Raw genomic sequence first — 19,597 nt, forward strand, 5'->3', positions numbered from 1 at the left:
TGGGAAGGGCTGGAGCAAAGGGAACGTCCAAGCTGAGCACAGCAGCAGGACCAAGCCTGGCTGGATGAGACCGGCAGATCCAGAGGGTTTTTCCCAGGGCCCCAGCAGCCACGCCCCGCTCCATGCACACCCACACAGGGCCCCACAGCACCTACCGAGATCTCCTTGCCCATCCCGATCTGGCTGAGGTTGGGCTTCATCCCTCTTCCCACCTGCCAGATTATTGCCTCCGCTGGCTGCGTCTTGAAGGGCCATTCCCGGGCGTGCAGCTCGTACCAGATGGTGCTGTGGGGGGACACTGCAATTAGAGACGGAGCAGCCGGCAGGGATTCGGGATGGAGAATCCAAACCACTCCCTGCTCCAGAACCACCTCATCCAGGAGCTGTTTCATCCCAGGTGACACCAGAGGTGCTCAGCCCTCCAGAGGTTCCAGAGGTGTCACCTCTCCCATTTTCCTGAGGGAGGAGTTTGACTTGGAGCGAGCCCTGCTTCCCACCAGGGGCGATCCCAAGGGTGGGAAGGAGGACAGAGGCTGATGGAGGCCTGGGCAGAGCCATCCTGGGAATGTCCCAGCTGGATGCAGCAGCACTGCCTACGGAGCAGCTGGAGAGGGGATGGTGGGGATCCAGCTGCCACCGCTGCAGCGGAATTCCGGGAAGGGATGAGCCCAAGAATTCACTGTCACTCCAGCTTTTCCCTTTTTCTCCTCCAAAAAGCTCTCCAAGCTCCAAAAATCCATCCAAGCCGTGCCATGAGCCATCCCAGGTGTCCTCACCAGGTGACGGCCACGTGAAGCCCCGGCCATCTGCTCCCGCTGGCATGGCTAAGCCAAGCCCTCTTTTCCGTGAGGAATCCCAGATCCAAGGGAATATCCCAAAACAAGGGCATCACCGATGGAAACGGTGGGCACCCCTGTGGTTTTCCGCCCCCGCTACTGCCTGCAAGTTTTGCATCATCATTTTCTGGCAGCCAGAACCTGGATGAGCCCGGATTCCCACATTGCCAGCCCCATTGTCCAAGGCAAATTCCCTGGACCTGCTTTTCCCTCCCAGGGATGCCTTCGTGACCACTTAAAGTAGCAAAGCCCAGGGTTAAAAGGACATCAGGGTGGAAAAATCTGTTCTATAAATGGAAAATTCCTCCTGGTTAGGGAAGCTCCGTGATTTGGGGAATTGGAATTCTTCTGATTTTGCACCATTTGGCTGGAAATCTCAAAAAAACCCCTGGATAATGGGAGAATTATGTGGGTGCAGAGGAATGGGGGGCTGGGAGAGGGGCAGGTGCTGTGGGCACAGGACAAAATCCAGGAGGAGCATCCAAGCACCCTCAGATTGGATTTAATGCATCCAAGGCATTAATTCCAGTTTCTCACTGGGAGTTTTTGTCATCTTTAAAAGTTCTTTTCCTCTTTCTGATCACCAAATCCCTGGAGGGAAGGGACCCCTCTGGATCATTCCTGAGCCTCCCGGGCTTGATGGAGGGCAGCCGAAACAAGAAAGAGGGAGAATGTGGGGAAACCTTTTCATCTTTTTCAGGAAATTCACGCTTTCCATAAGGGCAGAGCTCACACTGGAGGAAAAAAAGGGAAAATTATGTCTCCCCTCCCACTCTCACTTAGTTGGATACGATCCTTTAATTACCTCTTTATTTCTGTGCTGAAGTTGTACCTCAGGGAGGGCAAAAATGAAAGAGCCAGACCCTTCCAGCTGTAATTACTGTGGGTTTGATGGGAATATTGCCATGGATAACAGGCCCACGCTCCCTAATCCCACAGCCTTCGAGGCATCCATGAGAAAATTAATCCTCTGGGTAAAATCTGCGCCCGCCTCGGGAAGGGTTTAGCGAGGTGGGATTGGGCTCGTGCCCTCAGGGAGGTTTGTGGGCAGAAAAAGGGCAGGAGGAACAAACTGGTTTGCCAGGGAGAACTTAGAAATTCTCATTTTCTTGGCTTTGGGCAGCTCCTCATAGTGCTGGCACCACCATCAGCCCCCTGCAGTGGCTGGAGGGGGGAATTGGGGTGTCCAGGGGCTCCAAAGTCATGTCCCCATCCATCATCTGAGCACCTTCTCATCCTTTCCCAGCCCAGGAGGCTGCAGGGGAGAGAGGATGGCATTCCCAGGATATTCTGGAGCCCATTGCCTGGAGCCACCCTGATGCCCAAAATGGGAGGGTTTGATAATTTACAGAGAATCGGGGTGTCCAGGGCCCCCCAGAGCTGTGTCCCCAACCTTTGCCATCTCCATCCAGCAGCCAAGCGCCTTCTCACTGGTACCTGCCCCAGGAGGGTGCAGTGGAGAGATGATGCCAGGCTGGCATTCCCAGGATACTCTGGATCCCATTGCACCACTCGGGTCCAGACCAGGAGGATTTGGTAATTTGGGGAGAATTGAGCTGTCCAGGGGCTCCCAGAGCTGTGTTCCCACCCCAGCCCCCTGCATCCCCAGGATGGCATCCTCAGGATACTCTGAATCCCGCTACGCAGAGCCAGCCTGCTCTAAAACAGGAGGATTTGTTGATTTAAGGATGGTTTCACTCAAAATTTTTCGAAGCAGGAAGGTTCATCCAGCCCAAGGATGGGAATTCCGTCCGGCAGCATCCCCTTGGATCTGGGGCAAGCCAACAGCGTCCTCATCCCAGAGCAGCTCCCAGCTGAGGCAGCTCCCTGCTCCTGCCCCCTCCCGCTGCCCGGGGACTCACCCCAGTGCAAAGACATCCGAGTGCTTGGAGAAGGGCAGCTTGTCCTCCTCGGTGTCCGGAGAGAGCTGCCGGATGATCTCGGGAGCCAGGTGGCACAGCCAGCCGTTCTGGATCCGCAGCTTGTTCTCCCTCCTGCCAGGACACGGAGCCGTGGGTGCCCCGGGGCAGCACCACCACACCCCAGCTCCACACCCTCTTCCCAGGGATCTGAGCCTGGCTTTCCCCACGTCATCCGTGCAAAGTCAGGTTTGAACCCTGCTGTAGAAATGCTGGCACGGCTGTCCCTGCCAGGCAGCGGGACAAAATCGGGGCACAGGATCATGGTTCCTGCCGGGACACGGAGCCAGAGCCGTGGATCTCACTGGGGACAGCATCAGCACATCCCCAGGGAGCAGCCCCCAGCCTCCCATCCTCCTCCCAAGGTTTCTAAACCTGGTTTTCCCCACGTCGTCCTTGCAAAGTCAGGTTTTAACCCTGCTCTGAGAAATGTCCCTGCCGGCCAGCAGGACAGAATTGGGGCACAGGATGGTGCTTTAGGAGAACTTTGGCACTTCCAGGCTGGTGATGGGGATTTAGGGTCTGCTGGGGCTCCTGCTGTGCCCTCTGCACCAAAACCCCTCAGAGGATCCAGGGGTTGGACCTGGGACCACCAAGTGCCCCTTGTGAGCAAACCCATCCTAAAGTAACAGCCTGGGAATTGCTCTTTAGCCCCAAAACAGCCCCAAAAATGGCATTTCCCATGGGAACAGCCTGGCTTTGTAACAACCCCTCATTTCACCCCATCCTCTGTCCTTCCTCCACCTCCCCAGCCTCCCCCTGCTCGGGATAGACACGTTGGAATCCTTTGGCCAATGGCTGAGGATGACATTGGTGACTTCTCCATCCTTGGAATTCTCCAGCAGGCACCTGGGATACTCTGCTGGCTTCAAAAGCCCTGGATCACCAGGGCTGGTGACACCTGAAGCAGCTCCATCGTGTGTCTGAGCCCAAACCCAGCAGCAGGAGGGAACAGACCTGTCCCACGTCACGCTGGGCTGGAGAAGGAGGAGCCCGCTGGCTCCTGCCAGGGATTTCTCCCAGAGGTGGGGATGAACAGGGCTAAGGGATGGCTGTGGGGTCATCTCTCCTCCTGAATGCCAGCCCAGGGCCAAAATCCCATGGACAATCCAGGAGTGGGATTGTCCCACCTCAGAGCTGGCTCCTAATCCCAAAACGGCTCAATCCGGATCCTCCCGTCTGCAAATCCCATCCCCAGCTCTGGCAGTGACCAGAGGGACCCCGTCCCTAGGGAAGGGCACTGCCACTCCCGGGAATCTCCGATGGAAGCTCCTTGTCCCCTCTGGGGTGTCCATGGCTCCTCTCCACCGCAATCAGCGGCTCCGGCGCCGCTCGGACCCTCCGGAGCCACGGGAAAAGCACTTTGGCACAGAGGGGAGCCTTTCAGCTGCCCAGCCACCTCCCTCCGCCCTCCAGCTCTTAATTACCAACCACCATTAAGCACCTGGGCAATTAAAAAGGCTGGAGCTCGCCTGTCCCTCCCGGGAAGCAGCGGGATGTGGTGGGCAGCGCTTGGATCTGCTCCAGCACCCTCAGCAAGGCTGGGATTGCTCCTGGGGCTTTTGTTTCGGCTCGTGGAAGCTGCTCAGGGCCATGACATTCCAAAAGCAGCCCCAGGATGCTCCAGGGACTGGATTGGGATGCACAGCTCGTCCCTGGCAAAGCTTCTATGGGTTATGGGCTCCCAGCAACGAGGGCTGGGCTTTAATGGGATCCCAGAAGTGTCTCAGTTACAGCAATTGGAGAGTTTATAACCAAAGTTTACCTGACTTCACAACCACACCCAGCTGAGCATCTCCCATGACACCCCCAGGGCAAAAGCAGGAGCAGAAGAGCTCCTCAGATCCCTCAAGACCCACCTCGTGCTCCTACTAATTCCAGAGCAGCCCCACCGAGCCCAAGAACATTTAAATAAAGGAGGAATCAATCTGATTTCAGCAGGATGAGGCCCCAAGTCAGCAAATCTCTGCAGGAAGTGTTTTAACCCCAACAAAACCAGCTGAAGAAATGCCACCATCCTTAACCTGACCTCTAAAAATTCAGTTCCTTCCCAACAGATGTTTTTCCAAACCTCTGAGGACCCAAAACTGGAGTTTATCTCCTGTCTTCATCTGAGAGACACCAAAACCAGCCAAAAACCCACCCTGAAAAGGGGAGATGAAACCTGCAGACACTTCCTGTTCCAAAATTCATGGTGGGCATGGATCCCCACTCTTCTCTCAGCTCTCCTCCAGCAGAGAACTCTCCTCCAGCAGCCCAGGGCACAAATTTTCTCATTTTCTCCGTTTTTGCAGCAAAACCCTGCTCATTTCTATCCAGCCTTGCTTTCCTGGCCACCCTTCCTCTCCTGAGTCATCTCCTGGATTCCAGCCCCACAAGGGGCCACCCAGTCCTGGGCAGAGGTGGCCACAGAGCAGCCACCTCATCAGAAACCCCATTCCCCCACTCCTCATTCCATCTCTGGAGCATCCCTGACCTTCACAGTGAAGATTCCTGGCAAAACTTGGGCGGTTTTGCCCAAATCCTCGTGTTCCCTGCTGGAGTGAGCTGTCCCTTCCTCCTGGCAGGCCCTGAATCCCAAATCCCCCGCCCAGCTGGCGAACCAGAGGCAAAGCCCTCTTTGCCACAGCGGGAGATCCTCATTTCCTGGCCTTCCAAAGTTTTTGGCCAAGTTTGTGCTGAAATCCATTGATATTTATCCAGGCAGAGGGGAAAAGCCGGGAGTGCGTGGTGTGGGATGGAGAGAGGTGGCTGCTGCCATTTCCTCTAATCCTTTGAATTCATCACTGGGAAATTGGGAAAAAAAATCCATCATTTCCAAGAGGCTTTTTATCTCCTGAGCATCTTTGCCATGGAGATGGGAGGACCAGCAGAAAACTGCCCAAGCCTGGCCTGAGCTGCTCCCAACACAAAGGATTTAGTGGGAAATGTGGGAAAAGTCAGAAATGTTCTTATTCCCCACTTAAAAAAAAAGGAGAATATCACCTCTGTTCTTCCTTCCCCACTTCTTTTTCCTTTTTCCACCACAACTTTGCTTTTCCTCCTCTCCACAGCTGCTGGAACTCTTTTCCCTGCCATTCTTACAGCTGGGAAACCTCCCAAAGCGGAGGGAAAAGAAATTTAATAAGGAACATTTACCAAAACCTTCAGAATTAAACCCCCCAAGACCCCAAAATGTCACAATGTTGTGAAAGTCCCAAGCTTGGCTCTCATTTTCCATGCCTTGCTCCGTGCCCAGCACAGACACCATGGCCAGATGTCTGTAATTCCCAAAATGTCACCGGAATGGGGACAGCACAGGGATGGCATCACTCAGTCCAGGCAGGAGATGAAGCAGATGCCAGGGAATTATAACGATGGAAAGGGAAAAGCCATGGAATGAACCAGCCCTGCTGCCACAGGAGCATCTCCTGGGTGGCTGCAGGGTGCTTTGGCCATGGAAATGATGCATCCCATGGGAAGAGGCTGCTCCAAGAGGCACAATCTGCCTCTCTGCACCAAAATTCCAGAGGCTCACACGTGGCATCGCTACGGATCAAAACCAACTCCCTTCAAACAGAGCAGCCCCACGACCCTCAAAGGCCTCTGGAACTCCTGTCTGCTGAGGCTGGAGACACAAAAATGCACTTGGAGAGGGATTTTTTGGGATCTTTCCTCACGTTTGGGCACGGGGAGGAACCCCAGTGTGTCCATGTTCTCCTACCTGCCCGCTTGGAGAACTCCGGAGATGCTGAAGAGCCCGAAGTCGGTGATCACCACCTTCCCATTGTCATAGAAAACATTCTTGGACTTGAGGTCCTTGTGGAGGATCCCCTTGGCATGCAGGTATCCCATTCCCTGGGATGGAACAGAGAGAGGAGAACACCCCCAGGTCACAAAACGGGATGGGATAACGCCGGAGCGGCGGCATTCCCATGGGATGCCACGAGCATCCGTGAGCCACCGCAGCACGTCCCAGCTGGACCACGTCCCCAAAGGGCCCTGACAGAAGGGAAAGTGTCTGGAGGGGTCCCGTGGTTTGGGATGGGCTCCTGGAGGGAGATGGGATTATGGAGCGGGTGTCCCAGCTGCCACGGCGCCCACTCATCTTCCTGATTAATCGATTCCGCAGGAAAAATTAGCGCCAAACCCACCCGGCAGCCGCTTCCCTGGAATCCTCCGCTGGGAAATGGATGGTGATGATGCTTTTGCCTCTGTTGTTTTGGGGGGCTGGGAGAGGAGGGTAATAAGTCACCGCTCCCCATCGCCCCGGCGGAGCCATCGGCGCTTCCGTCGGCCCCATCCGCCTGGAAACGGGCGCCTCGCAGGAGTCCTGCCTTAATTCCTTTCCCCCAGGAAAAACTGCTCGGTAGTTAATTAAAATTAGTGCTAATGAGGCACAAAAAGGCCATGGGTGGGAAATCCAAACTCTCCTGTTTAGCGTAGGCAAATCAAGCAGACTGCTGGCAGCTCCGTGTGGCGGATGTTCAGCTCCGCGGGATAATTCTGGGAATGGGGAGGGGGATAAAACACATTTATCCCAACTTCAGCAGGGATTTTGATGCTGTCCCACTTTTCACTCTCCTAAGCAGACTCAGGGAAAACTTGATCTGCAGGATGCTGCTGAAGGATCAATGCCCAACAGGCCGGCAAACTGTTGCTTAAGAGGGAATATTGGTTGTCTGTCACTGGAAAAGGGGAATTTATTAACTGGAATTCCATGGGGATCCATCCATTCTGAGTCTCATCTTTTCATCTATCATCATTAACCACGCAGGCTGTGCGAGAATTTATTTTTAAGCTGGCGGCTGATGTGGAGCCAGAAGCCCAATCCAAATTCCACCATCTGGAAAAAGTGGGAAAACAAATGGAAAACCACCCCAACCCAGCAAGATGTGGGGGTTTCACTGCACCCCGTGGGGAGCAAATCCTACAGAGCCTCTGCCAAGGGATGCTGGAGGAAGGAAAGGATTTGGGGCTGGATGCCAGGACCATTCCAGGCACCGGGATTAATTAGGGGTCTCCAGCTCCCAGCACATGAAATAATGATGAGGTTTAAAAGTCGGCTTTCAAATGTCACTGTCACCCCCAGGAAGTGCCAGGGTGGAGCAAGGAAAACCATTCCAGTGTTTCCCTGCAGTGCAGGGCCCTGAGCACCCATGGATGAGCCCCGGTGCCACGGGAACGCTCCGCAGCCGAGGGTGGAGGAATTCCAGAGCAACATCAAGACCTTGCTCCCACCTGCTCCCACATCCAGGGGGGAGCTCATCTCCATGGAATCATCCTTACAGAAGGAATTTTTCCAGGCAAACCCAAATCCCTCACCTCGCTCTGTGCAGATCCCACTGCAAATTCCAGCCCTGAGACCTCGGCCCCTGGGATGATCCGTGAGGAAACACTCGGGGCCAAGTAATGCCTTAATTTGCTGGGCTGTGTGAAAAGCCAGCTCCCTCTGCCGGCACCGCTCCGGGGAGAAATCATCCTTCCCCTCCCGAGGGTCGTGGGATAACCTTGCACCCCCTGGCCCAAGGAGCTGAGCAGCTCTCCCGTCACATTCCAGGACTCAAAGGACAAAATCCAGCAGCTGCTGTGACTGCGCAGCAAATCCAAGGATTTTGGGACGGTGCAGCTTCAAGCCCACCCAAACCAAGGTGCTGGGATTTTCCTTCGCTTCCCAACACCCACCAGTTCCAAGTCTTGTGGAACATCTGCTGGAGATTGGTGGGGAAAGATGGGAAGGCTGGGAACAGGCCACATGGTTGGGCATTGTGGCAGGGCTGGACTTCTTCAGGAATTCCCTTTGGTGCTCCCTTTGGAGCTCTGCTAATTCCTCCAGGGATTTGGGGTGGATACAAAGTCCCTCTGCCTCTCACCACCACAGAGCTGGAGGTTTCCAACCCAACAGGCACCAGCTGCAGAAAACAAGGATCTCTCCTCCTGGTCCTCAAAACCCACACAGAGCCATGACCCCACACAGGGAAAGGGGCTGAACTGAGCTGCTCTCCCTGCTGGGAACATCTGGAAGGCAAAAGCCCTGAGCACAAAAAGGGGGAAAAATACAAGGCTAAACTGTGATGCTTCAAGTGTTTGCTCAGCGGGAAAAATACGTGTCTGAAAGGTGGAAAACATGGATCAGAAGTAGGAATTAAGAAGGGAGAGGCTCTGGGCTGCCTCAGGCACCCCCAGCTCAGGCCGTGGCTCTGAGGTAGCTGAAGGTTCAGGCTGTGCTCACCTGGCAGCTCCTGCCTGGAAAGCCCAGGAGAATTGAAGGAATTTAAACTTTAAAGTTAAAACTGGGTCTAAAAAAACACAAAATAGGCAATTTAGTAAGATACAGCCTAAGCACCATCCAGGGAAAAGGCACCGACCAGGAAATATTGCTGAACATATTCTGCTTTTAACCTGGGTTTGAATATTTAAGGGGGGCTAAGATGTGCCAGAAAACCTGATTTTCTGTTGTTTTCCCACAGTTAAATGTGGGATCAGCTCCAGGTTTGGCTCCGGGGTGGAAGTGTTGGCTGACCTTGAGCAGGGCGCCGGGGCAGTGTCACAGCTCCCATGGCAGAGCACGTGCCAAATATTTTTGGTGATAAATGTGTTTGGAATCACAGCAGAACCCCGTTCTGACAGACAGCTCAACACCTCAGCGCTGCTGCTGACAGCCCATGGCAAAGCTGTGAGGGCTCAGGACCCAAATTCCCGACCATTCCCCCCTGCCACGGGAGGATCCTCCCCGGGATTATTTACAGGGACACCTCTGAAGTGTGGGAGATGCACTTGGAGTCATCCCTAGGAAAGGAAAAACATTTTTAGCTCTGGAAATGTAGCTGAGACCCTCCTTGTGGCACCACAGCACGGATTTCTCCAGGTCCTGGGAATGCTTTATGGGAATATGGGGAGTGCTGGAAGTGTCTGAGGCCAGGTTGGAGGGGGCTTGGAGCAAACTGGGATAAACTGGGAGAGTGGAAGATGTCCCTGTCCATGGCAGGGGTGGAATGCGATGAGCTTTAAGGTCCCTTCCAACACAAACCATTCTTGAGCTCCATGATTATGACATTATTTTTCCAAGAGGAGAGCAATACCCCCGCAGGAACTCCCTCAGGGCAGCAATGCTGGATTTAAACACCTGAAATTCCAGCAGGGAAGAGGAGCAGCAGCCAGGATAATCCCCAAGCACGGGGAGCCTATGGAAGCTTTGGTGCCACCCCAATTTAGCCACATGAGAGAGGCCAAAGAGACCTGGATTTAAAACCAAGGAGTTCTATCCTGCCCAGAATCCTTGGATTTTAAAACCAAGGAGTTCTATCCTGCCCAGAACCCTTGGCTGCTCCTCTCCTGCTCCCCAAAATGACTGGAGTGGGCTCTTGGCCGGGTTTTTTGCTGGATCCAGACCCCCCAGAGCGTACCTTCACAATTTCTTGTGCTATCTGCCTCGTCTTGTTGACGTCCAGGACAATTTTGGCGTCCCTCACCACGGAGTAGAGAGTCCGTCCTTTACACAGGCTGGAAGAACAGGAAAAGGGAAAGAGAAGTTACAAACCCTCCTGGGGAAACAGCCCCAAATTGTAAAGCAGGGAACCGTAAACCATCACAGGATTTTGGGCAGATTTTGGCCTCTCGGCTCGAGGCAGATTGAAGATTCCACAGGGAATTGGTGTTTCTCCCAGTCTGGCACTGGGAGGGAGCTCCCACTGCTCCTGGAGTGTCCTGGTGGCACCACCCCGGTGACACAAGGGACAACCTGGGCTGGCTCCTGGCTTTTCCCTGTATCCCAGCCTGGAGCAAAGCACCTGGTCCTCCTGCTTCCAGGTTTTTGTGCAGAACTGGCCGTGGCTCCCTCCTCCTCCTCCTCCTCCTCCTCCTCCCTCGGGATACAAAGCTCACAGATGTAAAATGAGTCAAAAGAGGAAAGACAGGGAGGGGAAAAAAAATCCCCCAACCCAACCCTATGCACTCCACAATGTCCTCCAATTTTCCTTCTCGTACCAATTACAGTAAAATCTATTTACAGAGCCTTAATTACCAAAGGCAGCTGGATTGGGGGGGAGGGGGGATGGATATAAACCAATTAAAAATATATTGACATTTGAATATCATAATGGAGGACGTGGGTGGCTGCTGCCTCGACTCCCGCCCACAAAAAAAGAGCTTTTTTTTTTTTGCTTTTCTCTATCCACCCACGCTCATTCCAGGCAACTTTGGAAAGATGAGACTGGATACCTGTGCCTGGGAAATGAAACACCCAACACACAGCTTGTTAAGGAGGTTTGGTGGCTGCAGATGTTGATTTGATTCTGTTCTGGTTAGCACATTAAAAGTTCCCGGGTTTAATTCCGCTGCTGTCCCCCAGCTTGGCTCCACCGCTTTCCCCTCGCCCAGGTCTCCTGCCCTGGGAATTCCAGCACACACTGGTTTGGATTCATCCCCTGGGAGAGGTTTTGTCCTTTTTGGGTGAAAATCATCACAGAATCACAAAAGAGAATCTCAGAATGGTTTGGGTTGGAAGGGCCTTTGAGGACCATATAATTCCAGCCCTCTGCCATGGGCAGGGACGCCCTGGATGGGCCCTGGAGCAGCCTGGGACAGTGGGAGGTGTTCCTGCCATGGCAGGGGATGGAATGGGATGGACTTTAAGGTCCCTTCCCACCCACACCATTCCATGAGTCCACAAAAGCCAGAAGAACTCCAGACTCCAGAAGCTCACGAATACAAAGGATCCTCCTGCTCCTAAGCCAGAAGCTCCACGTCACTCCACGGGCAGAGAGCAGGATTTTCAGGATGAGCAGCGAAACAGGAACGGGATCAATCCCACATCCCACAGGTCTTGGAAAGACAACAGCGCCCTTCCAAATATTTCCTCACTGGGAGCGTTAGGAATTGTCCTGCTGGACACAAGTGAGCCGCAGTGGGATTTAGGGCAGCAACGCCTCCTCAGGGATGGTTTTCCTTGCTCATCCCTGAGCATCCCAGCTGGATTTAGCCCCGCGGCAGCTGCGATACGAACACGCTCCCTCTGAAACATCTCCTGCAACACTTCGGCTGCAGTCAAATCAGAATTTGCTGGAGATTAGGATCTGAGCACTTGGAAATCGGTGATAAAATCCTTGTGTTTCCGTGCCTGGAATGAATCAAAGTGTGTGGAATAACGACAGACATGAACTGTCCTTCCACCACCTGTATTTTTCCGCGCTAATTTGCTACATAAACCCACCAAGCTTTAAGCTCTGCCACAGAACAGCCTTTTGCCACCTCCATGACCTGCCTGCTCACACAGGAGTTCCCCCAGCCCTTCCCAACCCCCGGAAAACACGTTTTCTCCCAGAGAAAACCATTTGACAGCCAGTTGCCTGTGATCTGAATCGGTCACAAATTGACACTGGAAATGCTGTGAGTGGATTAGGGCTGGAACAGGGCTGGATTCCAGCCCTAAAGCCAATTAAGTTCAGCTGTTTTCTTAGGAAAGGGTTGTTTAGAGGAATATCCTCACATTTCTGCCTCTCTGAGTTGCTGAGATAACCCCGAGAGCAGAGCTCGCAGCCCTTTGCTGGTGAGATTCCCATCTTTCCACTTCATTTACAGGATTTCCAAATCCTTCCCAGCGGACGGAGGCGGTGCAGGAGAACAGCCAGACCTGGGGTGGTGGCACCAGGACATGTCCCTGTCACCTCTGCTCCCCAGACCCTGGCAGAGCTATCAAAGCAGCCCAGCTGCTCCTCCCCTCCCCTCGCTGAATAACAGCTCCGAATGAATTCACCGTGCCCGCCGCACCGGCACATCCGACTTTTCTTGCTGGATAAGAAGCTGCCAACGCGGAGATAAAGCCCGGTTGATACCTTTTGTGCAGCACCTGAGCCCATTCAGCCACCACCTGCAGAACCTTTTCATGGCACAGCTCAACCATTCCGCTTCTCCTCGCTCCTCAATCGCTCCCCATTCGGGCAGGACAAAGAGCGGCGCCCGGGGCACGCTCCGAGTCTCCTGCCTTTCCACTTGGAGAGGTCCCCGCTGAGCGTGGCTTTGAGGGACACGGATGTGGGTGACAAGGCCACAAAATGCCTGTGCTCGATGTCAAAAACAAGGCAGATAATTTGCATCTTCAGATGGATCCTGGGTTATTCAGTGCTGAGGTGAAAATTCATAAGGAATTCATGTCTTCTTCTCCCAAACTTCTCCGTGCCACCTGGCAGCAGAGCGGGGTTGATGACACGTGCCCCGGTGCCACGAGGTGACCCAACGGCATCCAGAGCCGAGGGGTGGCTGGGACAGAGATGCAGAGATCCTTCTGGGAGTCCTCAGGAGCGCACCTCATCCCATGGCACATCTACATTCCGGTGCCTTCCCCGGCATCAGGACAGGCCCGGCCCCATCCTGCTGCAGATGCCACTCTCAATTCAAAATGAGTTTTTGAAGTGTTCAGCCAAGCAAGCCAAATCCCAAATTGCTTTATAAACACTGCATTCCCAACGTGGGCTGGAGACATCGGCAGTGGGAGCAGAGCCAAGGCGGCTCGCAGAGGAACAATTTGGGATGAGGGAGGAAGAGCTGGAGCGCTGCCTCTGGGTGTTTTTGCTGTTCCATGGGAAAACAGCCTCGTCCGTCTTCCATCCTTTGGGGCTTTTACCCTCCTCTGCAATACTGATGGTCATCAGCTCTGCACTGGTCACCATCACCTCCACCCTGATGGTCATTGTGTCTGCATTGATGGCCATTGCTCCTACACTGGTGGCCAACACCTCTACACTGACAGCCACCACCTCCAATGGCCATCTACCTTGATGGCCACCACCTCTGTAGTGATGGTCATCAAGTCTACACTGATGTCTTTTGTCATCACATTGTCTTTACACTGGTGGCCAACACCTCTACCTTCATGGCCACACCTCTACCTTCATGGCCACCACCTCTACATTGGTGGCCATCACCTCTACCTTGATGGCCACCACCTCTGTCCTGGTCACCATCACCTCTACCCTGATGGTCATTGTCTGTGCATTGATGGCCATTGCTCCTACACTGGTGGCCAACACCTCTACACTGACAGCCACCACCTCCAATGGCCAATGGGCATCTACCTTGATGGCCACCACCTCTATAGTGATGGTCATCAATTCTACACTGATGGTCACTGTCTCTACACTGATGGTCACCACCTCTATACTGATGATCACCACCTCTATACCGGTGGTCATCAAGTCTACACTGATGGTCATTGTCTCTACACTGATGGTCACCACCTCTATACTGATGACCACCACCTCTATACTGGTGGTCATCAAGTCTACACTGATGGTCATTGTCTCTACACTGATGGTCACCACCTCTATACTGATGGTCACCACCTCTATACCGGTGGTCATCAAGTCTACACTGATGGTCATTGTCTCTACACTGGTGGCCAACACCTCTACATTGGTGGCCATCACCTCTACCTTGACGGCCACACCTCTACCTTGATGGCCACCACCTCTGTCCTGGTGACCATCACCTCTACACTGATGGTCATTGTCTCTACACTGATGGTCATTGTCTCTACACTGATGACCACCACCTCTATACTGGTGGCCACCAAGCTACCTCCATGGCCAGCATTGATGGAGATTCCATCCTGACTTCCGCTCAGGAGCACGGATCATCCCGAGCCAACGGCCTGGCAGCAGCAGGGTGCATTCCATCACTCCAGGAGCTTTGTGCTTCCCTTCCCTCTTCCCATCCACACAAACGCCCCTTCAATTAAAGAGGTGATAAATGCCAGACCCCGGGAAGTTCATTCCTTGCTGGGATATGGATTTATAGGGAAGCAGCTCGGATACCATGGAGACAGTCAGCACTACAGACCCAGGGGAGACACTGGAGAAGAGAGCGAGGTGGGGAATTAATAAAAAATGCTTTAATATAAAAATACCTCTGCTCCCAGGTTACATCTGTGCTGGAGGAAAGACACGGCAAAGGATGCTTGGATGCTCCCACATTTCCCAGCAGTTTACCCACTCTGAGATTTTCACGGAAAAAGGGACCTTTGGGGAATGTTAAGAAAGAAACAGCAACAGGAACCACTGAGCCGGGACTTATTTGATTTCATTTGAGCAGGACCAGAGAGGGAAAGAAGGAGCTCTGCACATTCCGGCACATTCCTGACTTATTTGGGAAGTTTTCCAGCCGTTCCCATATTTTCTCTTTTTCTCTTTTTCCCAGAGTTTGGCAACGGTGTTTTTGGAATTCAACAGCTCCCGAGGTGTTCCACAGAAAGGAAAATTGAACGAGGCTGGAAAAGCAGCAAAGGGAGAGCTTTGGGTTCATTTTTATCCCGAGGTTTTATTTTCCTCTACATGGATAAGGAATTTCGCCCCCTTGATTTCCTGCCAATGCCAGAGCGAGCAGCGGCAGCATCCAGCCTGAAATTCCTCTACATCCAAACGCCATGACCAGGGAGGAAAAACTAGGATCTGAGGGAAAATTTATTCACTGAAAGGGTTGTCAAGCCCTGGAACATCCCTGGAGGATTTAAGAGTGGATGTGGCACTTGGGGAAACAGATCAGTGGTGGCCTTGGCAGTGCTGAGGTTTGGGAATTGACGATCTTAAGGATCTTTTCCAATCAAAACAACTCTGTGGTTCTATGGAAGCAGCAGCCAAAACTCTGTGTCAAAAAAAGGCTGAGCACCAGCAGATCCCGGCCTCTCCAGGCTGGAAACACTCATCCCATCCAACCCCATTCCAACTGAACCCAAAGCAACCCCAAAGGGAAGCCAGGGAATTCAATTCCTGCCATTTCAAGCAGAGCCCACTTCCCCAGCCTGGAGATGGGAGAGACCCTCCTGCTCCTCACGGAGGAGCCTCTGCAGGGCCAAACCCGCAGGAGGAAACAGAAGAGCCCTGGAGAGCCAACGCTCCCCTCATCCCGCTATCTCCAGCCGATGGAAGCACCGGGTTTTGATGGATATTACTTAGGCAGCAAAATTTTCCTGCCGGCAGCTGGCACGCGAGATAACTGCAGCCAAACCACAAGGGCTGCAGGAGGAGGAGGAGGAGGAGGAGGAGGAGGAGGAGGGGGATCAGCCTCCCCGAAAAGTAGCTCCAACTCTATCGTTGCCTCGGAAAAAAACAAGTTCTTTGGAAAAAGCCAACTCCATGCATTTTTATTTGGAGGAAATAGAGGAGACGAGCTCTTCTCCAGCTGCGGGGAGAAGAGCTCGGAGCCAGGTGAATGCAAAGCAGCCCCCGGGGCTTAGCTAAAGCCAGGCTTGCAAACAAGTCATCCGAAAAAACTCTGTGCTCCAGGTGCCACTCGCTGCCTTTGGGAGGGACGCGCTCAGAATGGGCTCCGAGAGGGAGGGTTGGGTGCACAGGGATGAGCGGAGGCGCCTCAACCTCCTCGTCTCTGATATATTCTCTGCACCCTGCTCCTCTGGCTTCTTGGAACTTCAGGAAGGAAAAGAAATTCTTTTAAAAACCCATTTGGAGAAAGGAAAGGAACTTTGGGTTGAGCCGGCTGCTTCCCTGTAACCCTGCTCCACTTTGAAATAGTAATAATGATTATTATCAATAAAAAGTTAATGCTGCAGTCGCAGGAAGGATCTGTTTCTTTGGCTAGGCAGGGTGCCAGCACATGGATCCCCCACAGGCAGCCCTGCTCTGTCCCAAAGAGGATCCCAGGCATTGAGGATGCTTGAAAAAAACCAGGAATGATGCTGGGATGTCACTCAAAAGGGACGGGAAGAGCTGGCACGAGCGGAAGGACTTTTTGGGACCATCTCTCAGCAGGGCACTTAATCAAAGGCATTTCCTGAAATCCCTTCCTCTCCAGCAAAGCGAATCCCGCTGTGTTAAGCACTTTCCCGGAGAAATCAGGGCCAAACCAGCAATATTTCCATGGCATTTGGAAACACTCTTAAAACACAAAGGAAAACTTCCCCCTGGAGCATCCTCCACGTTAAGGAGCAGCCGCCGGCGGGGATTTGATGCTCCAGTGGGTACGAAAAGCTCAGCCAGCCCTGATGTTTCCACATCAAACACGGAGGATCAAACTGCTGCTTTTCCCCATTCCCAACCATCCTCTTGGCTCAGGATATTCCAGGCCCCTCCCCAAGCTGCTGTCTGCCGGTGGAAGAGAAATCCAGGTTTAATGTTTGTATTAATCCGCGTATCGACTTTCCCGTTGTCAGTCGTTATCAAGATTTATCCGGCCTGATGGCCTGGCATCGATTGGGAGGGAGTGTATTCCCAAGGGTCAATCCATTCTGATCCCATGCCTGGCATGAAGTCGATCCCTATTTATTATATGATCTACGAGCTCCATTATTTAGCTGCCAGGGAAAGGAATGCGGCGGAAAAGTAGGAAAAGGGAAAATAACAGAGGCAGAGAAGAAGGGTCCGGCTCCCAGAGTGGGTGTTTGGGGTTAGGGGAGGCAGGAATTCGGCTTCCCTTCCCAAAATACACCAGGGAGAGAGGGGCAGGAGCTGAAAGGCACTTTGGAAACGCTGCAGGATCAGAGAATCATGGAATGGTTTGAGTGGGAAAGGACCTTAAAGATGATCTCATCGCACCACCTGCCATGAGCAGGGACAGCTTCCACTATCCCAGGCTGCTCCAAACCCCATCCAACCTGGCCTGGAACACTTCCAGGGATGGGGCTGCCTGTACCAAGGCCTCACAGGGAAGAATCTCTTCCCAAAATCCCACCTAAGCCTGCCCTCTGCACGTGGGAAGCCGTTCCCTGTGTCCTGCCAGTGCAGGCTCCAGCCTGGCACGGAGGAAAACAAGGTGGCAACTCTGTGCCTCAGTTTCCCTCCCACTGAACAGGATTTGGAGTTTCTCCTTTGATTCCCTGTGCAGGAGGGAAATCTTGGAGGGTTCATTTTAAGCCCATTGAGGAGAAAAATCCAATTTCATAGAATCCTGACACGGTTTGGGTTGGAAGAGACCTTAAAGATCCTCTCAATTCCAGCCCTCACCATGGGCAGTGATGTCACTCGGGTTGCCCAGGGCTCCATCCCACCTGACTTTGTTCTTCCTTCAATTTGTGCTTTGTTAAAGCTCAAAGGACAATTTGGATGCCCTGGAGGGAAGAGGGAGACGGCTGCAAGCACCAGGGAGCATCCAGAGGGAAAAACCAGACCCCCCGATCTGTTCCATCTTAAGTGCCGTGGTTTCCACCCTTCCCCTTCCCTCCCATCCTTCAAATCAGGTTAAACATCCCCAGCTTCCTGAGCATTACGATTTACAAGCCCCAAATCCTCCCCAGCTGGGCTGTGCCTGTAAATGTCAGGAGATCTGGCACTGGGAGAGGCTCGGAGGAGCCGAGAGTTTAAATCTGAGCTTTGTCCAGAGCTCCTCCGCGCTCACCGGGAACAAATTCCAGGGATGGGAGAGCATCCCTTGTGAAGGGCTTGTTCCTCCCAGCAGCTGGGCCAAACATTAAATATTGGCAAAATCCAGCATGGAAATCTACTCTAAAATCAAAGTAAACCCCAATAGTTAGTCCATGCACTGAAGTTATCCATGAATAAACAGCTGAAGTGCCTTGGATATGCTGCCCATCCCTCGCTCTCATGCCTTCCCTATTAATTAGTGCCAGGGAATGTGTTCCTGTCATTAAAACCTGTTTTCCACAGAGAAAAAAGAGCAAATTCTCATTTCATCTTCGCTATCTCAGGTAAAGACAGGGACTGGGTTTATCCTCACCCCCCACCACCACCACCAGCTCCAGGGAAGGGTTTAGGAGATGCTCCCTCTCCAGCACAAACATTCCGAGTTCCTCTGCTCCAAAGGCACCTTCGACAAATTAATTCTCTTTACACAGTTCTGCCAAGGTCAGGTTAATTCCTAACGCTGCTCAGTGTTCTCCTTGGTCTTCCCAGCAGGGACATAAATCATGGCCACACAGCCCTGGTGGCATCACCAGGGGCACCCTGGAAAGTTGAAATCACCCTGGCATGACAAGAGAGGGGTCAAAACCCAGCCCGGAGCATCCCAGGCAGCAAATCCCAGACTCCTTGCACAAGCTCCAAGAGCCACGTTGGAGCTTCTGACTAAAAACCCAAGGAATCTTGGAAAAGCTGCACCAAGTCCCCCCTCACAAGCCAGCATGAGCTCAAACTCCAGCTCAAATCTTCTCCCAGACTGGATAACCTCGCTGCCTTCTCCCAGAAAACATTCCCAACCAACAGGAAGCTGCGTGCAGTGCGCCGATCCCCTGCTTCCATTACGGATTTAACGAGCACCTGGAGCTTTGGGAAGCATCCATAAGCATTCAAATCCCACCCCACTTTATTTTTTTCCTCAGGAGGAACACCCAGAGCTGTAAAATGTGGGAGTTTCTGCTTCCATGGGTGGCTGGAGCCATTTGAGCAGGATTAGGAAAGGACTTTTTCCTTGGAAGGCCCCAGTGGGTGTCAGAGGCTTTACCTCTGTTCCTGCTCCGGGCGCCAGGACCAGGAGCCCCAAGGAGCTGAGGTCACCCAGGCCTGGCTTTGATGGTGAGCTGAGGTCACCCAGGCCTGGCTTTGTCACGTCCCCCACCAGCAAAACCAGCTCGTTATTCCTCCAAACAAGGAGTTTTTCCAGCCCTTTCATTCCCATCCAGCCGAGGATTTCGCCGCCGTTTCCCGCCACCCGTTAAGCAGCGCTCAAAGCACCAAGGCTCGCACCCGCTCCTGCTCCAGACTAATTAAGATGGATGTTAATTGTCCCCAGCGCTCATTACCCAAGAGAAAACCCATTAGCGGCTCTGATGGAACCGCTCCTTGCGCTCGCCACCTCCCACTGCTGAAAAATGCTGGATTTCTGCTTTTCTGTCGCGTTAGGAGGCAAATCGGGAATCATGGAATGGTTTGGGTGGGAAGGGAGCTGAAAGCTCATCCAGTG

General features: G+C 53.1%; 1 protein-coding gene across 1 annotated transcript in view; it reads right to left on the reverse strand.

Annotated features, from left to right (window-relative positions):
- Positions 1-19,597, reverse strand: part of KSR2 (kinase suppressor of ras 2) — a 74,560-nt gene that overhangs the window by 5,138 nt on the left and 49,825 nt on the right. Inside the window, exons 16-19 of the mRNA XM_015643488.3 lie at positions 10,141-10,237; positions 6,459-6,592; positions 2,699-2,830; positions 156-285 (exon numbers count right to left, since the gene is read on the reverse strand). Coding sequence (XP_015498974.1) covers positions 156-285; positions 2,699-2,830; positions 6,459-6,592; positions 10,141-10,237 — 493 coding nt within the window. The remainder of the gene's footprint in view (positions 1-155; positions 286-2,698; positions 2,831-6,458; positions 6,593-10,140; positions 10,238-19,597) is intronic.

This window comes from Parus major, chromosome 15, assembly GCF_001522545.3.
Source record: "Parus major isolate Abel chromosome 15, Parus_major1.1, whole genome shotgun sequence".
In the NCBI taxonomy this organism is placed as follows: domain Eukaryota; kingdom Metazoa; phylum Chordata; class Aves; order Passeriformes; family Paridae; genus Parus; species Parus major.